Genomic DNA, 21,552 nt, shown 5'->3' on the forward strand with positions numbered 1-21,552 from the left:
ACCTCATGATCCACCCACCTTGGCCTCCCAAAGTGCTGGGATTACAGGCGTGAGCTACCAAGCTGTTTGCATCTTTTAAAACCATGCTTGACAATCCCATTGGTCCCCAGAGTTTGTTTTCCTGTGTTAGGTGCATGTATGTTTTTTATTGATAGTGCATAATATTGTAGAAGTTGATAAGCTTATAAGGTCTATGCTGCAATCTGTTTTTCCTTTTAAGTTGGCTAAATTATGTTTATTGCAAACTCCTCATGTATATGTGGATATGTTTTCAACTTTTTTATTTAGAAAAAGTAAAAAATGCAGCTTTCTCTGATTAAAGTGGAAACACTTTAATGTCATAAAATGCCACTTCTTGTGTTTTTTTTTTTGTTGTTGTTAAAGATATGCCATGCATAGCAAATTGAAGTTTTTGGTACTAGCTCATTAAAAAGGAATGTGGTGGAGGGAGAAAAAAAGTAGTAATCTTGACCTCACTTTTACTGAAATCTTGATTCCTAAGATTCTCTCAGGAATAAATACTTCATGAAACTTGTATAAGTTAGAAAAATTATTGTACTTTTTCTATATTTCTTTACACAGGTAATAGAACTTAATCGATCTGAGAACTTATGTCATGAAAACGCATTCTTCATCAATGAAGCTTTAGTACAAATGTCATTTAACACTTTCAACAAACCAAATCCATCAGTTATCCATAAGGATGCCAGTTGCCCCACAACTCAACCTAATTCTGACTTGGTAAGGACTAGTGAAAATCAAGTAGACCTCAAGACGGACCTTTCCCAGCCTTCGAATGTCAGCCACGAACTGTGGACAGCTGCCGGGTCCTGCCATCAGATGCTTCCTCTCCACGAAAGCAGCAAGGATTCTTGTAAAAATGGTAATTAACACTTTAAATGTCACCTGTATAGTTTCAACAAGACATTGTCTCTCTGAATGGTTGGCTCTTCTGTAGAGTGAATCAAAGTCCTCCCTAGCATGGGAATAAATTGGTGCTGATGAGCTGGAGTTTGCGGCATTCACTGTTCTTCAGTGAAGTCTGGGGTCGGCCTTTGCTTGTAAGTTACCTAGACAAGTGAGACCATGGTCATAGGGCTTGCAGAATGCTTACAACATGTAAGCACCAGGCAGTATTTTTAGATGTGTGGTTTAAAATGATAATGTCCTCTTAAAAGTAAAGCAACTTGATATTTACTCCCCACTACTGTGGACCCCAGTGCATCCTGAAACACCTACGTTGACACTCAGAAATAAAAGATACCAACAAGGTTTATAGTAGGACTTCATTGTCTATCGGGGCAATTTCCTGTAACGTTAGTGAAATCTTCTGTACTGCTATTAAACACCCAAAATGAAACTGTTAACATCATTTGTCATTGTTAAAAAAAAAAAAAAAAGGTGTTGTCTCTCCCTAAGTACTTCATAATAACACAATTTGCTAATCCCATTAAAGCATTTGCCAAGTATAAATGAAAGGCAGCTCGTGTTACCAGCTCCACATGAATCCAAATGATTTAAATCTATGTCTATTATAAATTGTTTTCTGTGGGATATGAGGTAGGGAATGAGAAGAACTTGAAACCTCTCCACTGAAAAACAGATGGTATGCAATAGAATAAACAAATGGCTGGCCACATGGATATGAAATAAATCACCCACAGCAAAATGTTTCAGAAACATAAAACAAGCAGTAGTATAGAAGTCTTCAGAACTGGACACAGATTTGTTTCTATGCTTAATATATATTCTTAGTTTGGCAGTTGGAGGATAATTTTTCAGCAACAGAAAGATTTGAAGGTATTTGGCTTCTCCCAATTCAAGAGTGATAATTCTGACACTGCTTACAAGCCGATTTACTACTGATCCAAAAGATGTTGATTCTTAGTAGTGGCTAATTCTTAGTCACTGTGGGAACATTCTTACTTCTTATCAGCATATAGGAGAGAATGAAATAGTTCTTAAAAGTATTGTTTCAAATATTCTTTAAATAAAAAATATGAATAGTTCAGATTAAAAGGTCAAGCAAAATTTAGAAAATGTAACTTCTTTAATGTATTATCTTGCAACTTTAGTACAATAGAGAGCACATTGCAGAATGCTTTTCCTAAGCACATGTTGCTTTGCTGTGTTGATTTGTTAACCTGCTATTTACAGTGCTTTGTGTGCTTTTGTCAGCATGGTTTTACATACTGGCTTTGGTATAGTTCAGAAACTCAGTTTGAGTTAAACCACATTCAGCTTGTGTTTAAAAGAAGTATGTCTCTTTCGCTTTTCGTGTATCTCCATCTTTTTCTATTGACTTGTGCTTCAAAGTAAAGACTTGTTAAACATTTGGCAGCATACTTGCAGTAGATAGAAAATGTACTATGGAAATAAACAGTGATTATATACGAAACCAGTCTATCCACATGTAAGGAATTAGAGCCAAAGGAAATGCTGAGAAATGTACTTATGCTTAAGAAATTGTATGTCCAGAGTAGGCCAAGGACACTCAGGACATTAACAGGAGAGAGGAAAATCAGCTTCAGCTTAAATCTCTCAGGAACATCCTGGTTTATATAAATAGGGATTACATCAGAAATGCTGTGTGTACTGTTCACCACCGGAGTTTCGCAACTAGTCAAAAAACCTTATTTATGTTTGTTTACTTCACGATAAGCAATTTCTGGAGGAGAGAAGAGAAAGTCAGAATAGGAGGTGATAAGAGAGTGGAATGAAAATTGGATATGTATACTTAAAAGAGCGGTCAAGTCTACATAAAATTATTTAAACTACTACAGAAGTTTCACAGCTTTATCGTTGACAGTAACACAAAGTTGGGCACTGGTGATGGCCTTAGCCAGGCACCGTGGGTACATGCCACAATGTCTTGGGGGACAGTGACTGAGGGGTCCGGACAGGAAGAAGCAGGCTCCAGGGCGTGCTGGGTGGTGACAGTTGGGTGTGCCAGAACCAAGGACCACACAGTGGTGTTGTCCCCCTTTCCATGTTTTGCTACTGAATCTGGGTGAGTGGCCATCAGTGACCACCACTGAGGGTCTCTGTAGTTCACCATAATCTGGCTAACAAAATTTGCCTGCTATGTTGTGGGCTGGTATTTTAGCTAAATGTGCACTTAACCATGATTTCATTCAGGCTTCAGTTACCTTTTCATTGTCAGACTATAAGGTCAGCTTTTTCAGGTAACACCTTAAAGAATGATTTGCTCTTTTGCCTAGTCTGGTACTGTGGATATATGATCAGCTCAGATCAGTGAAAATGTGAATTTCTAGAACAGTAAGGCTGATGGAAAAATTGTATGTAAATAAAATTCTCCAATGTGTTTAGATACTACCTAAATAGGAATTTCTATTGGTTTGTTCAGTACAGCCTCAGCAGATATTTTTGTGCTCTAATTGTGATTGGTTTCTGAATTGCTCTGCCCCCATTCTGGCCACGAATAATTGTATAACACATCAAATTTGAGGCATTGTGCTAAGGTTTTACATAGAGAAACTCATAATACTCACGACAACCCGCTGAGATGGTTCTGTCCTTTGAAAGGGGCAGCTGGGGTACGGAAAGATTAAGTAACTTGTCCAGATCACACAGCTAGTAAATGAACCTGGGAAGATTGGCTCTAGAGCCCATGCTGTCAATCATTACACTGGAATATCTATTTTTTTAATTTAATTTAATTTCTTTCTTTCTTTCTTTTTTTCTTTTTTTTTTTTTTTTTTTTTGAGAAGGAGCCTTGCTCTGTCACCCAGGCTGGAGTGCAGTGGTGCCATCTTGGCCCACTGTATCCTCCACCTCCAGAGCTCAAGCGATTCTCCTGCCTTAGCCTCCTGAGTAGCTGTAATTACAGGCGCCCACCACCACACCTGGCTAATTTTAATTTTTGTATTTTTAGTAGAGATGGAATTTTGCCAGGTTGGCCAGGCTGGTTTTGAACTCCTGACCTCACGTAATCTACCCACCTTGGCCTCCCAAAGCGCTGGGATTGATTACAGGCTTGAGCCATCACACCTGGTCTAAATTCTTAGTTTTTAGAAAGTTGTTTTGAGTTGTACCTTTTTTTTTTTTTTTGAGACTGAGATGCAGTCTTACTCTGTTGCCCAGGCTGGGGTGCAGTGGCATGATTTTGGCGCACTGCAGCCTCCACCTCCTGGGTTCAAGTGGTTCCTCCCACTTCAGCCTCCCAAGTAGCCGAGACTACAGGTTTGCACTATGCTCAGCTAATTTTTGGATTTTTTTTTTTTAAATAGGGACAGGGTTTCTCTATGCTGCCCAGGCTGGTCTTGAACTCCTGGATTTAAGCAATCAGCCTGCCCCAGACTCTCAAAGTGCTGGGATTATAGGCGTGAGCCACTGCACCCAGCCATGAGTTACACTTTTTAAAGAAGTTGGTTTATACGTGGCGCCGGGAGTAGAGAGAATGTCTTTTTGAGGCGGAGGTCGTGGAGGCTTTAATCGGGGTGGTGGAGGTGGCGGCTTCAGCCGTGGCAGCAGCAGCAACCCCTTCCGAGGTGGAGGCGGTGGTGGAGGCGGCGGCAATTTCAGAGGCGGCGGCAGGGGAGGATTTGGACGAGGGGGTGGCCGCGGAGGCTTTAACAAAGGCCAAGACCAAGGACCTCCAGAACGTGTAGTCTTATTAGGAGAGTTCCTGCATCCCTGTGAAGATGACGTAGTTTGTAAATGTACCACAGATGAAAATAAAGTGCCCTATTTCAATGCTCCTGTTTACTTAGAAAACAAAGAACAAATTGGAAAAGTGGATGAAATATTTGGACAACTTAGAGATTTTTATTTTTCAGTTAAATTGTCAGAAAATATGAAGGCTTCATCCTTTAAAAAACTACAGAAGTTTTATATAGACCCATAGAAGCTGCTGCCACTGCAGAGGTTTTTACCTCGACCTCCTGGTGAGAAAGGACCTCCAAGAGGTGGTGGCAGGGGAGGCCTAGGAGGAGGACGAGGAGGAGGTGGCAGAGGTGGTGGCAGAGGCGGTGGTTTTAGAGGTGGAAGAGGAGGTGGAGGTTGGGGCTTCCGAGGAGGAAGAGGGGGTGGTGGTTTCAGAGGGAGAGGACATTAAGTGAAATAGTTGACAGACATCACCAGTTGACTTCTGCATAAACCTGTGTGATCTGTTTCTACTGTGGATTGGAAACTTGTTTCTTGAGCAAGTCTTAAAGACCTTGGTTGTTTTATGACAATGGATCTAAAATGTCAGCATTATGCCAAGTGCAACAGAATAGTGAATTTTGCTCTAAAAGAGCATGAATAAATCTTTTTAATGTTTTGTATAGTGCCTGGCACTCTGTGGGTGCTTAATAAATGGACAGGAGTTTTCATCTGAAGCATATTTGAATTTTTAAAATAAAGTGTTTATTCCCTTAAAAAAAAAAAGAAGTTGGTTTAGATACAGAACTAATCTAATCCTTTTGTAATGCTTAGTGGGATGTTCATGATTAAGGGCCAGGTTTTTGTTTTTATTGTTTTTTTTTTCCTCCCCTCCTTCCCTTTTTAACAGTAACATTTGGAAAATATTTCTAAATGTTTTGGATTGCTGTGGCCAACTCTTGCAAGAGGCCTGAGCATCTTCAGTATCATAAATACTCTTTAGCTTTGCTGTTTTCCCAAAAGCCTCATTTTCTTAAAAATGTTTTGTTTTTCTAATATTGCCTAATAATAACCCCATGTTATTTGTAAATATTTTTTGACATAGCACTTTAAAGAACTTTACTTTCCGGTTTTGGAAGTTATTTCATGAACACAATTCTTGGATGTTTGAACATTAAATCCAAATTGGTATTTTATTTGTAGTGGAAGAGATGGTTGGTTTAAGAACTTCTTCTGCACTCCTCTGTGGGACACCAGCCAAGAATACAGAATATTTGAATTTCTTTAAACAATAGTCTCTGTGGGACAATTGCTATATAATTGGCCTTATGAGATGCTCAATAGCATTACTCTGAAAGGCAAAAACGAAAAACAACAAAAAACCCCAACATTTTATTCTTGTGACTTTTTATTTTTCTCCTAGTTTTAACATTTTAGAACTATATATTGAATGCATCTATTATGTTGTTGTCTTTTTCATTAGCAGAGAAAACATTTTATGGCATAAAAATCTGAAATCTTAATCTCGCTTATCAGTTATATTTTTCTGTATACCTCAATATTTGCAGGTTTCCCAAAAGTTCTCTTTAATTCAGTTAAAGCATTATGATTTTGTTATGCATATGATAGAATTTAAGTCAAGCCAAATTTTATGTTAATCATATGGATACTGGGGGAAAAAATAACTTTATTAAGTTTGGGTTCTCAAAAAGTGTTTCCTTTTATTACATATTAGAATTTGGTGCCCAGAAAACTATTTTCAAAATTCAAAGCATTGTATTTAGAATATCTCATCTTGTTACTATTTAAAAAACAAAACAAAACAAAACAAAACATGACAGCTGTGTTAAACTTTCAATGACAAATCTTTTATGTAAGGCAAGAAAATGGAAAACTTCCAAATGAAAACCTGTGCCATAGTTAGCATTTAAATAACAGTTTTAAGAAGTGAGAGGATAATTTCTCATATTTTAAAATATTTCATAATTCAGAAATTGATGCCTTACTTGTATAATCTATGTGGAAAGAAGCTTTGCCCAAAGAACTTTAAGCAATTTTCCCAGAAAATGAAACTGGTATTAGACACCATGCACTTCTATGATATGAATGTTTTGGAGATGGGGAATGTATTTATTTGCTAGGGCTGCCATAATAGAAGTACCACAGTGTAGGGTGCTTAGACAACAGAAATTTATTTTTTTCAGTTCTGAAGGCTAGAAGTTAGAGATCAAGGTATTTCCAGGATTGGTTTCTTCTGAGGTCTCTCTCCTTGGCTTGTAGATGAGATGGCCATCATCTTCCTGTGTCTTCACCTGGTCTTCCCCGTGAGCCTGTCTGTGCCCTAATTTCTCTTTATAAAGATATCAGTGATTTGGATTAGGGCCCACTGTAATGGCCTCATTTAACTTTATTTTCTAAAACTCTGTCTCTAAATACATTCTGAGCTACTGGGGGTTAGGACCTCAACATGTGAATTTTGGGGGGATACAATTCAGCTCTTTTCAGGGGACAAAACGATTTTTCTCCCTACTGTAATTTTAGGTGTCATGAAAGCCTTATTTAAAAAAAAATAAGTTTAATATATATATTTATATAAAAATTTTAAAAATATATTTTTTAAATTAAAAGTATACACACACACACACCCCAAAGTTGAACTATAACAACATTGTTAGTTTTTTGACTTGGTCAGGGAAGTGAATTGAACTTTGTAAAAAATAATAATTCTTATACAATAGTAAAATTGTGATGAACATTTATATCCGTATATTGATATTTATGTCTGTTATCAAGCCTAGTTCAACACATAGAAATTAAGGCAGGAAATACTGAATCCATTTTCTACTTACTGAAACTATAGCAGAAAATACTGAGTCTCTAGGTTCATTTCCTACTTATAGTTTTATTTCCAAGCCTAGGCCTTAACTAAGGGGTTTTGGGAATTGTGAGCACTCTCTGATTGCGAGGGACATTAGATGCATGTATTTTGGATTGCTTAAATGAAAACAAAGCTGAAGGATTGAGGACGTTAGTTGCAACATCAAATTATTATCCAGATATATATATGAGTTTGAAGAAATCAAAAGGAGGAAATCATCTGGCAACTCTTTCTTCTAGAATCATGACTATTACGTTAGGTGATGTTTTAAAGGAAACTATAATATTGCTTGCTCTTGGTAATCTATATCTTGACAAAACTATAAAGTACTGGGCCCAAGGGCTTAATTTTAATCTTTCTCATCGAGAAGTGGAGATGATTGACTTTAGCCTTTTGCAGGTTTTATACCAGGAAAAGGAAACATGACATTTGCTTGTAGAGCCTGGTGAGCCAGGAGTGCTTACTGCCAACTTCCTGATTGCATATTTCTCTGGGGGCAGGTTGGCTATGTGAGCCAACTGGGCCAGGGCCATCCCGCCTCAGCACACAGAGCCTAAGACACAGCAGGAGCGCAAAACCAGCAGGTGGGTGGATTCAGAGGCAGCCAGCCAGCCATGAGGCTGCCTGTTCATCTCCACCCTGGGTTCCAGTTTAGCTTGAACAAGCTGCTGAAGCGTGGGAGTCCACATGGTATGAATGCTTCAGAGAGCATCAGAGCTTAGGCCTGGCCCTGGTCATCCTTAGCTTTAAAAATGAAAAAATAATACACACACACAAACACACACACACACTCACACGTGGTCTGTGGGCTACACGTTTGATCTCTCTAGTATAGTGTGGTTTTACTCTCAAAGAGACTAGGTTTTGGAGGGGAAGTTTATATACCAAACATAAGGATGAGGCTTGCTGCCATCAGTCACAGTGACGGATGGGGCACTAACCTAGCCTCAGCAAAGGAAAGGAAGCCTCACTCTCTCCATGTATCAGAATTTGGGGACTATCTCCTTCCCATCCAGCCATGTAGATTTTGTTTTTAAGGTTTGCTTAAAATGTGGAATGTTCAGCTGAGTACCACTGATTTATGTTTGCCTAAAAAGAATATGACCGTCTGTTTTAGGGGGTGACAAACTTTTCCTTAAAGGGTCATATGGTAAATATTTTAGTTTTTGCAAGCCATCAGATCTTTGTTACAACTAGTCAGCTCTGTCATTGTAGCTTGCAAAGCAGCCATTGACAATACGTAAATAACGAGTTTAGCTGTGTTCCAGCAAACTTTGTAAAAACAGGTGGCTGTGGTTTGCCTACCCCAGAAGCTGGATTCTAAACTTTCTTTTCCTCCACTTAAGTTGAGGAGTGACAATGACACTCCTCCTTGTTTGGAATATTCACCTTTGGGTGAATTAATGGTGCAATATTATATGATACTTCATGCCATTCAAAAGCAGATTTGAATTTATGATCTCATTTGTTCTTTTTAATGATTTTGTGAAAGGATGATTACTGTCTCTGTTTTTCAAATAAGGCAACTTTTCTCTTTTACTTTTTGCTCAGTCTTTGAAAACAAATTCAGAAAGACATAGCTGAATATACTAGATGGAGTTCAAGGCCAGAGGCTTAAAACTTGGAGAAACCCTTCTCCCCAACTCCAGCTCCCCAAATCCTGTGATGGTGTTGGGGAGGGCCAGTCTCTGACTATGCAGTTAATGAGAAGTAAGATACATGGACGGGAATTTGTTGCTAGAATCATGATACCCATAGCTGACTATGCATCAGACTTTCCTGCAGCAAACAAACAAAAAATACAGATTCCTCTCTTCAGAGATTGTGATTTGAATCAGCAAACAAACAAAAAAATATACAGATTCCTCTGTTCAGAGATTGTGATTTGAATCAGCCTGCAAACTTGTGTATCTAACCTTCTTCTTAGTTGATTCTGAAGCAGCCAGCCTGACACATGTGCCTGGATTGCTGGCCTAGAATACTGGACTTGATAGAAGAGGACTTCGGTTCAAAACCTGACTCTGGCTCCTACTGCTGTGTGATCCCTAAGTCTTAGTTTCCCCGTCTGTACAAACGGGAAGGAAGTGTTAACAGAATTATTTTTTCAAAATGCCTGACATGTCCTGCGGATCCAGTGGGCATCAGCTTCCTTTCCACATTCTGGAAATAATTTATTCTGATTTTGGTTCCAGGATTGCCTGCTAACAAAAAGTGTTTCCTAAATGTTATTAGAAAGCCAATAGTTTAAAATATGATAAAATAATTAGCTGTAAATTGGGAAATTTCTTACTCAGATTGGAAATACATTAGAATAAAAAAGGTAACTATCTTTCCATATCAGTCTCAGAGCAGGTGTTTGTCAGTGGGTCACCGGAATTGTCCCGGGGGTGAACCCTGATAGCACAGCATTTTGCTGCTGCTTTTGGTTCCTCTCTCTACTGGAACAAGTTACGTAAGTCAACCACGTTTTTAGAGCCAGATATAAACACCCAAATGTAAGATACTCTGTCAACAAGACTGAACATCACCTCCATTTGGGATGGGAAGTTTCCTTATCTACAGATCATCCAACACTTGTTGGTTGCATTATGTAAATATACTCCCAGAAAGACTTCTAATTGTACTTTGGTTTCCGGAGTGGGCTCTCCTACTAGAAAGAAAAGGTCGAAAGCAGCCTACAGGAATATTCTGGTGTAAACTATTTGTCATTTTCAGTCTAAAAATTCTGTTCTAGTTTACCACCTTAATCTCTTTTTGAGTTTGGTTATCCTGAATCAATTTATACTTGTTATTTCTGGATAAACCGATACAAGTCATGGCTCGGAATCACCAGAAAGCTTCTCTTGTTAGCGCTTGTAATTTGAATTATGTGTGTGATCATTTATGTAATATCCGTCCCACTAGAGAGGAAGCTTCATGTGGGTAGAGCATTTCATATTTCTCTCTTATTAATTGCTCCATCACAAGTGCCAAGCAGTGTCTGGTATGTGATGATTTGATAAACATTTATGAAATGAATGGAGGAGTCAAGGTCCACACTCTGTAGCAGAAATGAAAGCAGCCATGAGCTGAAGCCACGCAGTTAACTGTTTACTGAGGCACTGAAAGAAGTTGAGGTGTCAGAGAAATTGTGTGTGTGATGGTGGTTAACACAGGCAGGGTAGATGAGTGTCTCCAGCTAGCTAACTGGATTGAGTGTATGTTTAAAACTTTTTGTAATATGGGTATATGTTAGATAACGTTCTTAAAATGTCGGGATAACTGTAAGATTGTTTACCTTTAATACCTTTCTAGATTCCTGGTAGTAGACTTAAAAAATTATGAACTTTTCTTCCTCCGCATTGATAAATTTATTCCAATAAATTTATATATATTTATACATATAGTACAATAGTACTATATGTATCAGCCTGATATAGGTGCTTTTTGTTCAATTCTGGAGTGCATCTCTTTTATTTTACTTTTAGTTCTGGGATACATGTACAGAACGTGCAAATTTGTTACATAGGTATACATGTGCCATGGGGGATTGCTGTACCTATCAGACTGTTATCTAGGCTTTAAGCCCCACAGGCATTAGGTATTTGCCCTAATGGAGAGCATCTCTTTATATGAGTTATTTTTCTGTTAGAACAATATACATATAGCCCCCATATGGCCATGCATAGGAAATGAGAACTTAAAAAGTTAAAATGTGTTTACCATAAAATGTTTTATGGTAGCCTGAGCTTTAGAAATGAATCCACAGCCTTCATTGTAGGAAGATGACACATTTACTATTTAATTGTTATATCAATAACAATTAGTCAGCCTATCTGTTTACTGGGGTATTTCTTTTTTAACCATAAAGTAACTTAAATACCACAAAATCAAGCATGGGTGGCTACCTCAACATCAATGACTTTCTTAAACTCTTTTTTTCCGATGAATCCTACTTAGATTCATCTCCCTGGGCAGAACAATTCATATTTATTTAGTTAAATAAGCTCCTAGAGTGTGAACCAATTTCCCTGGCATGGCCTTCTACTTAGCCTTAAAATATTGCCTGAAACATCACATATTTATTATAGCAAACTTAAAATGAAGTGTGGTGGCATCTTAGGAAATAGATCCTTTTGCTTTACCCCAGACTAGCTGACTGAAACATACTTGTGTTCTGAGTGGGTCACTTTTCAGACCCAGCTGGTAAGGAGAAGGAGTTGTTCTGCTCATACCTTGGGCCAGATGATAAATAAGCCTGGGCCTTAGTTTTGATCCGTGGAGATGTTAATTTGCCACGATAAATCACTGTTGAGTTTCCTTGGATAAGGGGCCAGAGCATCCATTCTCTTTCTGGATAAGATACTAATTCAATTTAATTTGAAATGTTAATGCTTGAAGATTTACCTAAGGAAAAATGTAGGCTTCCAAAGGGTTGTAGTTATGCAGGATAGGTTTCCGAGCCTTTTGCTGAACAATTTCATAGTAAGGCTGTTCCAAATTAAATTATTTTCATGGTGACTCTTTTCCATAGCTCTCTTTGTACAAATTTTGTTACACTATGGCTTTTTCTTCCTATAGCATAATGTGCTAGATGTTTGTATTAAATATAGAATATTTGGATCATCCACTAGAAATTCGGGAGACTGCCTCTCTGATGAATTAAGGCTGTTTTTAAGGAATGGCGCTGTAAGGCTTTGGAAGAAATGTTACAAGCAAAACATTGGCAGAGTTTTAATTTTATTTAATGACCTGCTTCGTACCAGTGATCTTGGCATCCTGTGCAGTGATTTGCAATCAATTAATCATGCAGAATGTTGTAACGCTGCAATAAGGGCATTGCACTCTAAGAGTCTCATAAGTCCGCCAGAAACAAAAAACAGGAATTGCACGCTCAAAGACTTCTTCATGCAAGACCCCAAGTGAGAAGGTGATTTTTTGTTCTGTTTTTCTAAAGTGTCCTCAGAAGCCTCAAGACTTTCTTGTGGATTCTGAGTTTTGAAGTTCCCATTTCTCAAAGGCTATTTGGCCCTTTACTGGGCTGTCAACATAGGAGTCTGTTAAGTTTTAGCCTCATTCAGATTAGTCACTGATCATTGAGATGGGAAATTCTTGATTCTGAATTATGGAGAGAAGCCCATGGTTTTGTGTTTTCCTCTGAATTCAGGGCAATCATTTTCAACTGCAAGAGGCCATATTTTGGGGAGTCTTTGTAGGAATGATTCAGAAAGGAGGCCTGTTTCCATCTTGGGAATACACTGGCATTTGCCAGAGGCAGATGGCAGAAGATAGGATAATGTGACATCAGAAGTCAAGGAGACTTCACATACTTGGCTTTGCCAAAAGCTTCTGGAATCTGCGTGTTCAGGATCTCAAGCTGTGTGTGCTTGTCATTTCAGATGTGCCCTTGCAGTTATCTGTTTAGCTATGATGGATTTTTTTTTTTCTAACTTTAGCATAGTAAATATAGAACTATTAAACATTCTTAAAATTATATAAGCCTAAACCCTTGGATGTGTGTATATTGTGCTGTCTTTATTCATTTTCATATGGTTCTGTTTTTGGAATGTTCTTATATCAAGAACATGGAAGTTTCATATATATTCCATCTGACTAAAATTGAACCCTCTTTAAAGAAACTAAAGGTTTTCAAAGCTGTTTTGCTTCCAGTGAGTAGTTTAAATTTCTAGTTCATGATGGATTTATTCCTATCAAAAAGTTGTACTATTTTTGATTACTTGTTAATGTATCCAGATTGGCATGTTAGACACAAGTAGAGCACATCCTATATTTTTAGATGCTTGATGCTTCTGTTCAGCATAAGCCCTAAAAAAAAATACCAAGTTTTGCAAATGCAAAGTACTTTTCATCGGCATGGAAATTGGAGGAAAAAAACACAATGAATATTTTGGCCAATGTGTGATGGTCTGTTAGTCAGCATCTGGTAATGAGGCCATACTTTGCATTCAGGCTCCAGTATGAGAAAGTGCAGTTCCACAATGATGTCTCCCCTGGGATTGTGGGACTGGAACCACATCCACTTTGAAAGGTAATACTGCAAGGGGGGTGGGTTAGCCTTCTTTTAGGGTATTCCACTCAACTACCTACATAGTTTGGGTTTTAAAATGTTTTAGTTTATGCTAAACAGGCAGTCTGAGCTAAAGCATGGTAAAAAAAAAATCAAATACTAAATTTGTCTTTATGAGCTCCCTTTCTCTACTCAGCTGGCTGTGAGTCCGTCACCTTAATGAACATGGGGCAAAAAGCCTAAATCCGAACTGTGTTGGCTGGAAGCAAAGTACTGGGAAAAATCACATCAAAGTATGCTAGTGGTAGAAGTTATCATTGGTCTGGGCAAGAAAACAGAGGGTTTTTTTTTTTTTAAAATGCTGTTGCCAGTAAATTAAAATATTTTCTCTTTGTATTTGTCAGGTAAGAGATATAGATGTATAGATAAGATGAACATATTTGTCAGGTTTAATCTCTTGCCTACTATGATAGCCAGTCCCTTCACCCCCTCTAGCATAGGATAGTCACACAAATTCTTCTTTGCATAAATTAAGGTGGGCTTAAAGGTAAATCATCGATCTTCTCAAACAAACTTATAGGACTTCTAATGGTGACTATTTGCAGTTTCTTTAGAGAGACTATTGGCTAACTTCGAGGATGTATGGTTCAGGGAAGTTTTAGAAAATATGTTGCATGAAGGGATAATTAAATGACTGAGTTAACACTAACCCAGAAAAAAACACAAGGGTTGAAACAAATCCTAGTTTCTTCCGGTCGAAAATGATGTTGCTTAGCAATAGACTGTAAAATGCTTTATCCAGTTTATTTATTGAGACGTAATTTACACAGAGTGAAATGCTTAGCAATATCATTTTTGACCAGAATGACCAAGAACTGAATCAGACCAGACATGTTTCTGTAAGGAACTGCCATCCAAAGATGGAAAAGTAATGAATGCAACCCCTATTGCTTGCAGCCAAATTTCAGCAAAGACCGAGTAAAACACACACTTCTTTAGTGTAATGAGCCTTATGTACATTTATTGGTACTTCACTATTAAATGAGGGATTTGAGTGAATAACAGAATGGATGAACCCATCAAGTGTACTTCATTTATATTGAAGGAGATAATATTTTGTTAATGGAGATGACAACCTGGCATAGTGATTAAGATGGAAGGCTTGGGAATCATGCCTGGGTTCAGATTCCAACTCCATCACTTATTATCTGCGATTTTTTTTTTTTTTTTTTTTGAGATGGAGTCTCTCTCTGTCACCCAGGTTGGAGTGCAGTGGCACAATCTCAGCTCACTGCAACCTCCACCTCCTGGGTTCAAGCTATTCTTCTGCCTCAGCCTCCCAAATAGCTGGGACTACAGGTGCATGCCACCATGCCCAGCTAATTTTTGTATTTTTAGTAGAGACGGGGATTCACCATAGCGACCAGGCTGGTCTCGAGCTCCTGACTTCGTGATCCACCTGCCTCGGCCTCCCAAAGTGCTGGAATTACATGCATGAGCCACGGCACCCGGCCTATCTGTGAATTTTTAAGCAGGTGTTTCAATTTACTTGGTGTCTGTTTTCTCATTTCTACAGTTGGATTTCTGATAGTATCTACTTTGGAGGTGGTATGATGATTACATAAAACAATACGTGTACAACTCTTAGACCTTTGTGAGCACTTAATAAACACTGTTATCCCTGTTACTATTATATCTTGTGGCGAGAAAGGAGCACATTATTAGGAAGTGCACTTGGTGCATTCGAGCCGCTGGGCTGCTTCTAAAATGGTTGCTCTGGTGACCAGAGAGACTTGGTATGCCTCATGTGGGTATCACATGAATCAGCACATCTCAAACATCATTCCACAATTTGAGTGGCTGTTAGTATTGAATAAGAATTCACCATAATCAAATAATATTGAGAAATGCTGATTGTGGGACCGCACACCTTTTTCCAAACTTCTCTTTTGCTCCTGTGCACTGTGAATCTGCAGGAGCGGCCCCTCCCAAGCCCTTTTAACCACAGCATTCTCCTTTGGAGCCCAGCATCTTGCAGGACTACTTATTCCTTGAAACGCACTTTGGGAAAAACACTGATGTCAGGGGATGTTGAAATAAACTCATTGCATGTGGCACACCCTTCAAATACATCTTTTCTCCCTTGGGAACAGTTGAAATTCAAATGACATATCCTAGCATGATTTACCACATGGGTTGTGTTTTGAAACCCAAATCTAACACATCGAATTTCAGATAGAGCTTTGTTTAGCCCCCAGACCAGTATTTGTTCCCGTTGGTATCCAGACCTCTGAGGGCTTTTCTGTATCAGCTTTCCAGGGCTTATTCAAACCCTCCACGCGCTGAATTCCCTCACTGTTTATGAGGCACAAGAGTCAATGTGCTTGCACCTCGATCTCTCAGCTCATGCTGTTCTCTCCTTTCCCATCCTGTGTTCCAACCATAGGAAGTTCTGTCCATTGTGTGGAAGGCTATGCCCCCCACATCTCCAACCTTTTGTACACCTGTTTCCTCTGTCGAGAATATTCTCTCCTCCACCTTTCACTCTCAGTCTGACGACCTCCCTACTCATCTTTCAGGACCTGGCTCCAGAGCCATGTGCTTCCACAGTATTTGCTTACTTGTTTGCTCTATGCAGTTTATTTATTGAGATGTAATTTACGTAGAGCGAAATGCTCAGATATGGTCTGCTGTCCAGTCAGTTTTGTGGGAAGAATATCAAGGCACAGAGCACTCTGTCAACCTATAAAATTCCCTTATGCCCCTTTCCAGTCAAGCCCTCCCCTTCAAAGTAGCGACTCCTGCAATCCATCACGGGTGAATTTCGCTGATTGTAGAATGGAATGGAATGGAACACTCTGTACCTTCTGGTGTTCAGCTTTTTTCATTCAGCATATTATTTTTGAGAGGCAACCATGTTGCTGCGTGAGTCCATAGTCGGTTCTCTTGTGTTATGTTCCTCAATCAATATCCCAAAGTTTACTTATCCCTTCCTTGTTGATGGATATCTGGCTTATTTCTAATTTTTGGCCAGTCTGAATAAAGCTGCTGTGAACATTCTTGTACAGGTTTTTGTGAATTATGTTTTTATTTCTTTTGGATTAATACTTAGGAACAGGAATGCTACTGGGATAGGTATCTGTTTTTCTTTCAAGAAACTGTGCAACAGCCTTACACTTCGAAACAGTGATTGTCCTGACTACAAACCTCCAGGGTTCCGACACCAGGTTTTTTTCAATGTGATTTTCCTGGTGTCCAGCCCAGGGCAGGGCACAAGCTAGACACTCAGCGTTTATTGAAGAATGAATGGATAAGAAACTCAAGTCAGTTTTCCTTCTGAGATCCCCACTATTAACTGAAAAAACATGAGTTCTTTGTCCATCAAGGAGATGGAAATTTTATTGGCTAAATGTGGGCTGATTATAGGCAGGCAAAAAACAAGAGAGACACAGCCTCCTTCTTACTCTGCTCTTGGACTTGCCTCTCTCATTTCAAGGTGGCAGTATATGCAGATGAAATCAGGTGTGCAAGTTGACACAGACCATAGAAGGGTCCTGACCACCAGTTGTAGCTGAGCTCACCTCCTGCAGTTAAATCTCCCAACACTCCCATTCAAGACCCTCCCAAACCTTCTTTTTCATCCCCCCTACCCTTTGGTTTACCTGTACAAATCCATGTTTCAGCCAAAGTTAACAACTCTCCCTTCTTTGTGACATCTTGCATTCTCTCCCTTTGCAATGCTGCAGACTCCACCTGGAAGCCTCCCACATGTGGCCACAGCCATCTCTCATTGTTCACGCCCTGGGAAGCCTTCGAGGCTCAGTTCGTATGCTCTCTCCTCTCCAAAGCCTGCCTTGGCCACCACATCTGGAAGCTTGCTCTCTTTGGAGGGTTTTTGAGATGGTGTCCACCTGTGGACAATATTCATTAGCTACTTAGCAGGATATCCTGCCCTTATTCTACTTGTCTGTGTCTGTGTCTTCCTGCTCTGTGAGGTAATAGGCTTCTTCAGGGACATGTATGTAGTGGCCCTCAGCAGTCTGGTAGGAGCTAGGGCTGCTGGCCACTAAGTAGCTGATGATACTCTTCATGATCCTTGCTCTTCATGGCTGATTCCGCTAAACAGGAGTTAATTACATGATAATACCATGGCTCCTTAAGAGGAAGCTATAGTACAAACTTGGGAATTCATGTCACCTGGTGGACAATTCAAAGGAACTGCTTTCTTGGCCAGGTGCAGTGGCTCATGCCTGTAACCCCAACACTTTGGGAGGCAGAGATGGGAGGATTGCTTGAATCCGGGAGTTCAAGACCACAAGGGCAACATAGTGAGACCCCTATCGCTACAAAAAATCAAAAAATTAGCCAGGCATGGTGGAGTGCACCTGTAGTGCTGGCTACTCGAGGGGCTGAGCCAGGAGGATCACATAAGCCCGGGAGGCGGCAGTAAGCTGTGGTCGCATCACTGCACTCCAGTTTATATGACAAAACAAGACAGTCTTTGAAAAAAAAAAAAGCTTTCTTTAGGATTCAGTGTTAGTCACAGGTCAGATGTTGTCAGGAAGCACAGATATTAAAAGCTAGATTATTGCTATATGTCATTTGTATGTGCAACGCAATTTAAAGTCATCTCCCATAGGGAAAGATGGCTCCAAGGAGTAAAGGAATAGAGCAGTTTATCATGAAACTGGGTCTTAGTAGGTTTCCCAGCCTGGCCTGAGACTCCTGGGTTCAGGTGATCCTCCTGCCTCAGCCTCCTAGGTACCTGGGACTACAGGCATGAGCCACCACACCTGGCTTTATGTTCTCTTTTAATTGCTGTTTTGATACTTAAAGGTCCTAATTTTGCTTCTGTTTTACAAACTGCCTAATTTTATAATTGTATAATTCCTGAAGATGTTTAATTTCTAGAAGTATGGAAGAGGTAACTTTATTCTTATAACAAACTTAAATGTAAAAAGAACACCCAAGAGTATTAACATCTGCACTAAACAAAACACTGTCTGTATATTATGTTGTACTTTTAAGATTACAATCATTTATGAGTGACATAAATGCAAGGCTGTGGCTGTCGTTGGGAAAAATGTTTCAGGGTTTTTTAGCAAATCTCATTTCAAACAAGTAAGAATTACAAAAATAATGTTTCTCATTTTAAAACATAGTTTTATGTTGTCCTGAATACTGTGAATAGCAATTTCTCAAAATAGAATAGACCTGTAAGCTGTTTGACATCTCATAATTTTCTAGTTGATAAAGAGGAAAAAACACTCATTTGTAGACCTTAGAAGTAATCCCAGCCCTTTGGGAAGCCGAGGCGGGTGGATCATTTGAGGTCAGGAGTCCAAGAGCCTGGCCAATGTGGTGAAATCCTGTCTCTACTAAAGATACAAAAATTAGCCAGGTGTGGTGGTGGGTGCCTTTAATCCCAGCTACTCAGGAGGCTGAGGCAGGAGAATGCCTTGAACATGGGAGGCAGAGGTTGTGGTGAGCTGAGATTGCGCCACTGCACTCCAGCTTGGGTAACAGAGTCTGATTCTTTCTCAAACAATATAAAAAAATTAAAAAGAATTGGTTGCCATTTTTTTTTAAAGTCTGGTAATAACATAATTATTAAGAAGCAGGTAGAACTAATTAGCTTGGGTGTGTTAGGTTTGATTGCTTGCCTTCTTCTCTGGCTCAAAGAAAAACATTGTATCTTGTATGCCTAAGAATTTTAACAGCTGTTTTTCCCTCTACTGAACCAGTAAGAAGTAAATGCAGCATTAAAATTCCTAGGTTGATTTCCTGCCTTACTCAGCTGGCAGAGAAACGAATTTGATTTTTCTTCTCTCAGCAAAATGAGAGGCATAACTCTTAGTATGGGTAGGGTTGTGAGGCAGGCAGTTCCCCAGAAAGTTGGCTTTTTTTTTTGCCAAGGTACTTAGAAGTCCTGGTCTGCAGATCCTTAAGAGAAATTCAGTGTCGTAAAAATACTACCCTATTCTTGAGGCTGATGATCTCTATGTCATTTAATTCAGCACACTCATAAAAACTCCCTACTTCTTAACAGGAACTCCAAGATTGAATATCTTAATTTGTTTTGATTATTTACAAATGGAATTTGACATATTTCTTGTCGCCTGATTGTATTATGGACAATTTTAAACACATACAAAATTAGAATATAATAACCACTCATGTTCTCATCACTCAACTTCAAAAAATCGAGAACTTATGCCTAATTGTGTTTCATCTAGACTCCCACCCCAATACACACTGTATTATTTTGAAGCGGATCTTAATCAGCATCTGTAAGCATTTATGCATCCATAGGCATTTCAGTATATGTCTCTAAAAGATAAGGCTCTCTTTTTAAAATCATTATCACACCTAGGAAAAAATTAACAATAATTCCAAAATATCAACATATACTCATATGTTTAGATTGGCAGTTGTTTCACAAATGTGATATGTGTGTATACTTTTTCCAGTTTATTTTTGACTCAGGATCTAAATAAAGACTACACAATTGTGTGTTGTAGTTCAACACATTTTTTAATATAAAGGTTTTAATTTTGAAAAATTTTAAAGTATAGAAAATAGGTATTAGACATGCAATTAACAAATATTTCTATTTTGCCATATGCAGATCATTGCCTTTTTGCTTTTTTAAAGAAATGTTAGATTTTGCTAAAGTCTCTTACCCATATCTTTTCCCTTTTTTTTCCTACTCAGAGTTAACAAATATCCTAAAATTGGTGGATAGGATTTCCACTGTATGTTTTTATGCTATTGCTACATTTTAAAATATTGCTACATATTTATATATAAAAGCAAAATATCATAATTTTTAACACATATAGCCATTTCAATATATATGTATGTTCTGCAACTTAGTGTTTTTCACTCAGAATGCATGTTCATACATGTGACCCAAATTGCTCATTTTAAACTGCTGTATGTTATTTCTCTTTAATGAAAAAATTCTAGCACATTTATTACTAAGGAGCATTTAGGTGATCTTACCAATTTTTTCCTATTAGAAGTAAAGATCAGTAAACAGTCTTTTATGCTCATCTCCTTAGTCACATGAATGAGAGTTTATTTCAACTATAACACCTAGAAGTGGTGAGGATGTCTTCAGTATTTCCAGGGATGACTGATTTTGTTCCAAAGTTGTTGTACAGTGTGACTATCATTGGCAAGATATGAGAACTCCAGTTCCTCCAGATCCTACCCAGCACGTAGCATTGTTAGGTTTCTAAAATGTGCCCATATGCTGGGTATGAAATGGTAACTCATTCTTTCATATTTCTCTTTTTACCAATGACATTTAACATCATTTCATTTTTATTGGATGTTGAGATTCCCCCTTCTATGAATTTCCCGTTCATAAAAGTTTTTTCTGACTCAGCAGATTTTGGAGTTTCAAATGTGTCCACTCTTAATTATATAGACAAGTTAATTCTTTTGGAATAGCTTTAATATATTTTGTACTTTGAGAAATAGTTTTCAGAGAAATCATGTCTTCAATGACATGTGAACACTTTAAGATTAGAAAAGGACATTGGTAAGAACTGAGCTCTTTCTAGGTGGAGAAAAATCAACTACAACTGCGGAAACTGCTCAAAATGTTATCGACTGTGCTGTTCCATCCTACCGAGACTAACCATCTGCCTTGTTTTTTATTTGCATACTTTTTTCCTTATTCCTTGCTAAGTTTTCCTCCAATCCTTCTGTGCCTCTCTCAATAACTGATCAATATTATTTTAAACACACTTAATACAGCCAACACCTATCCACTTCATTTTCTTTCCTGGAAATTTTGCTTTAGGGTCTTCTGTGCTTCTGTTCCACTATGGACTTGTTGCTCTCCAGGCCTGCTCCGTGTGGTCAGCCAGGGCCATCCCTTCTCTCTCCTGCGTTGAATCCTCTGTGCCCTCAGTCTCATGCTGCTCCCTTTATGGTATTTTCTTTTATTTGGTTGGACATATCTCCAGGACCTCCCTACGAAAAGGTCTAATAAAAGGATTTTTTTTCCAGATTACCTGAAATGTCCTTCTCATTTTATTTTTGCTACTCT

The 21,552-nt window shown here is 38.6% G+C and overlaps 1 protein-coding gene and 1 pseudogene across 5 annotated transcripts in view; both read left to right on the forward strand.

The window, feature by feature from the left end:
• Positions 1 to 21,552, forward strand: part of ARHGEF28 (Rho guanine nucleotide exchange factor 28) — a 319,351-nt gene that overhangs the window by 286,923 nt on the left and 10,876 nt on the right. For 3 of the 4 annotated variants that reach the window (XM_017527638.2, XM_017527639.2, XM_017527641.2), the window contains one exon: positions 583 to 883. In XM_017527638.2, coding sequence (XP_017383127.1) covers positions 583 to 883 — 301 coding nt within the window. Of the gene's footprint in view, positions 1 to 582; positions 884 to 21,552 lie in introns of those variants that run through there. The other variant, XM_017527640.2, reaches the window with a different exon arrangement.
• Positions 4,421 to 5,391, forward strand: LOC108303703 (annotated as a pseudogene). Its single transcript, XR_001824949.1, has one exon. The product of XR_001824949.1 is annotated as an H/ACA ribonucleoprotein complex subunit 1-like (transcript).

Source organism: Cebus imitator, unplaced genomic scaffold (genome assembly GCF_001604975.1).
Source record: "Cebus imitator isolate Cc_AM_T3 unplaced genomic scaffold, Cebus_imitator-1.0 Scaffold50, whole genome shotgun sequence".
Lineage (NCBI taxonomy): Eukaryota > Metazoa > Chordata > Mammalia > Primates > Cebidae > Cebus > Cebus imitator.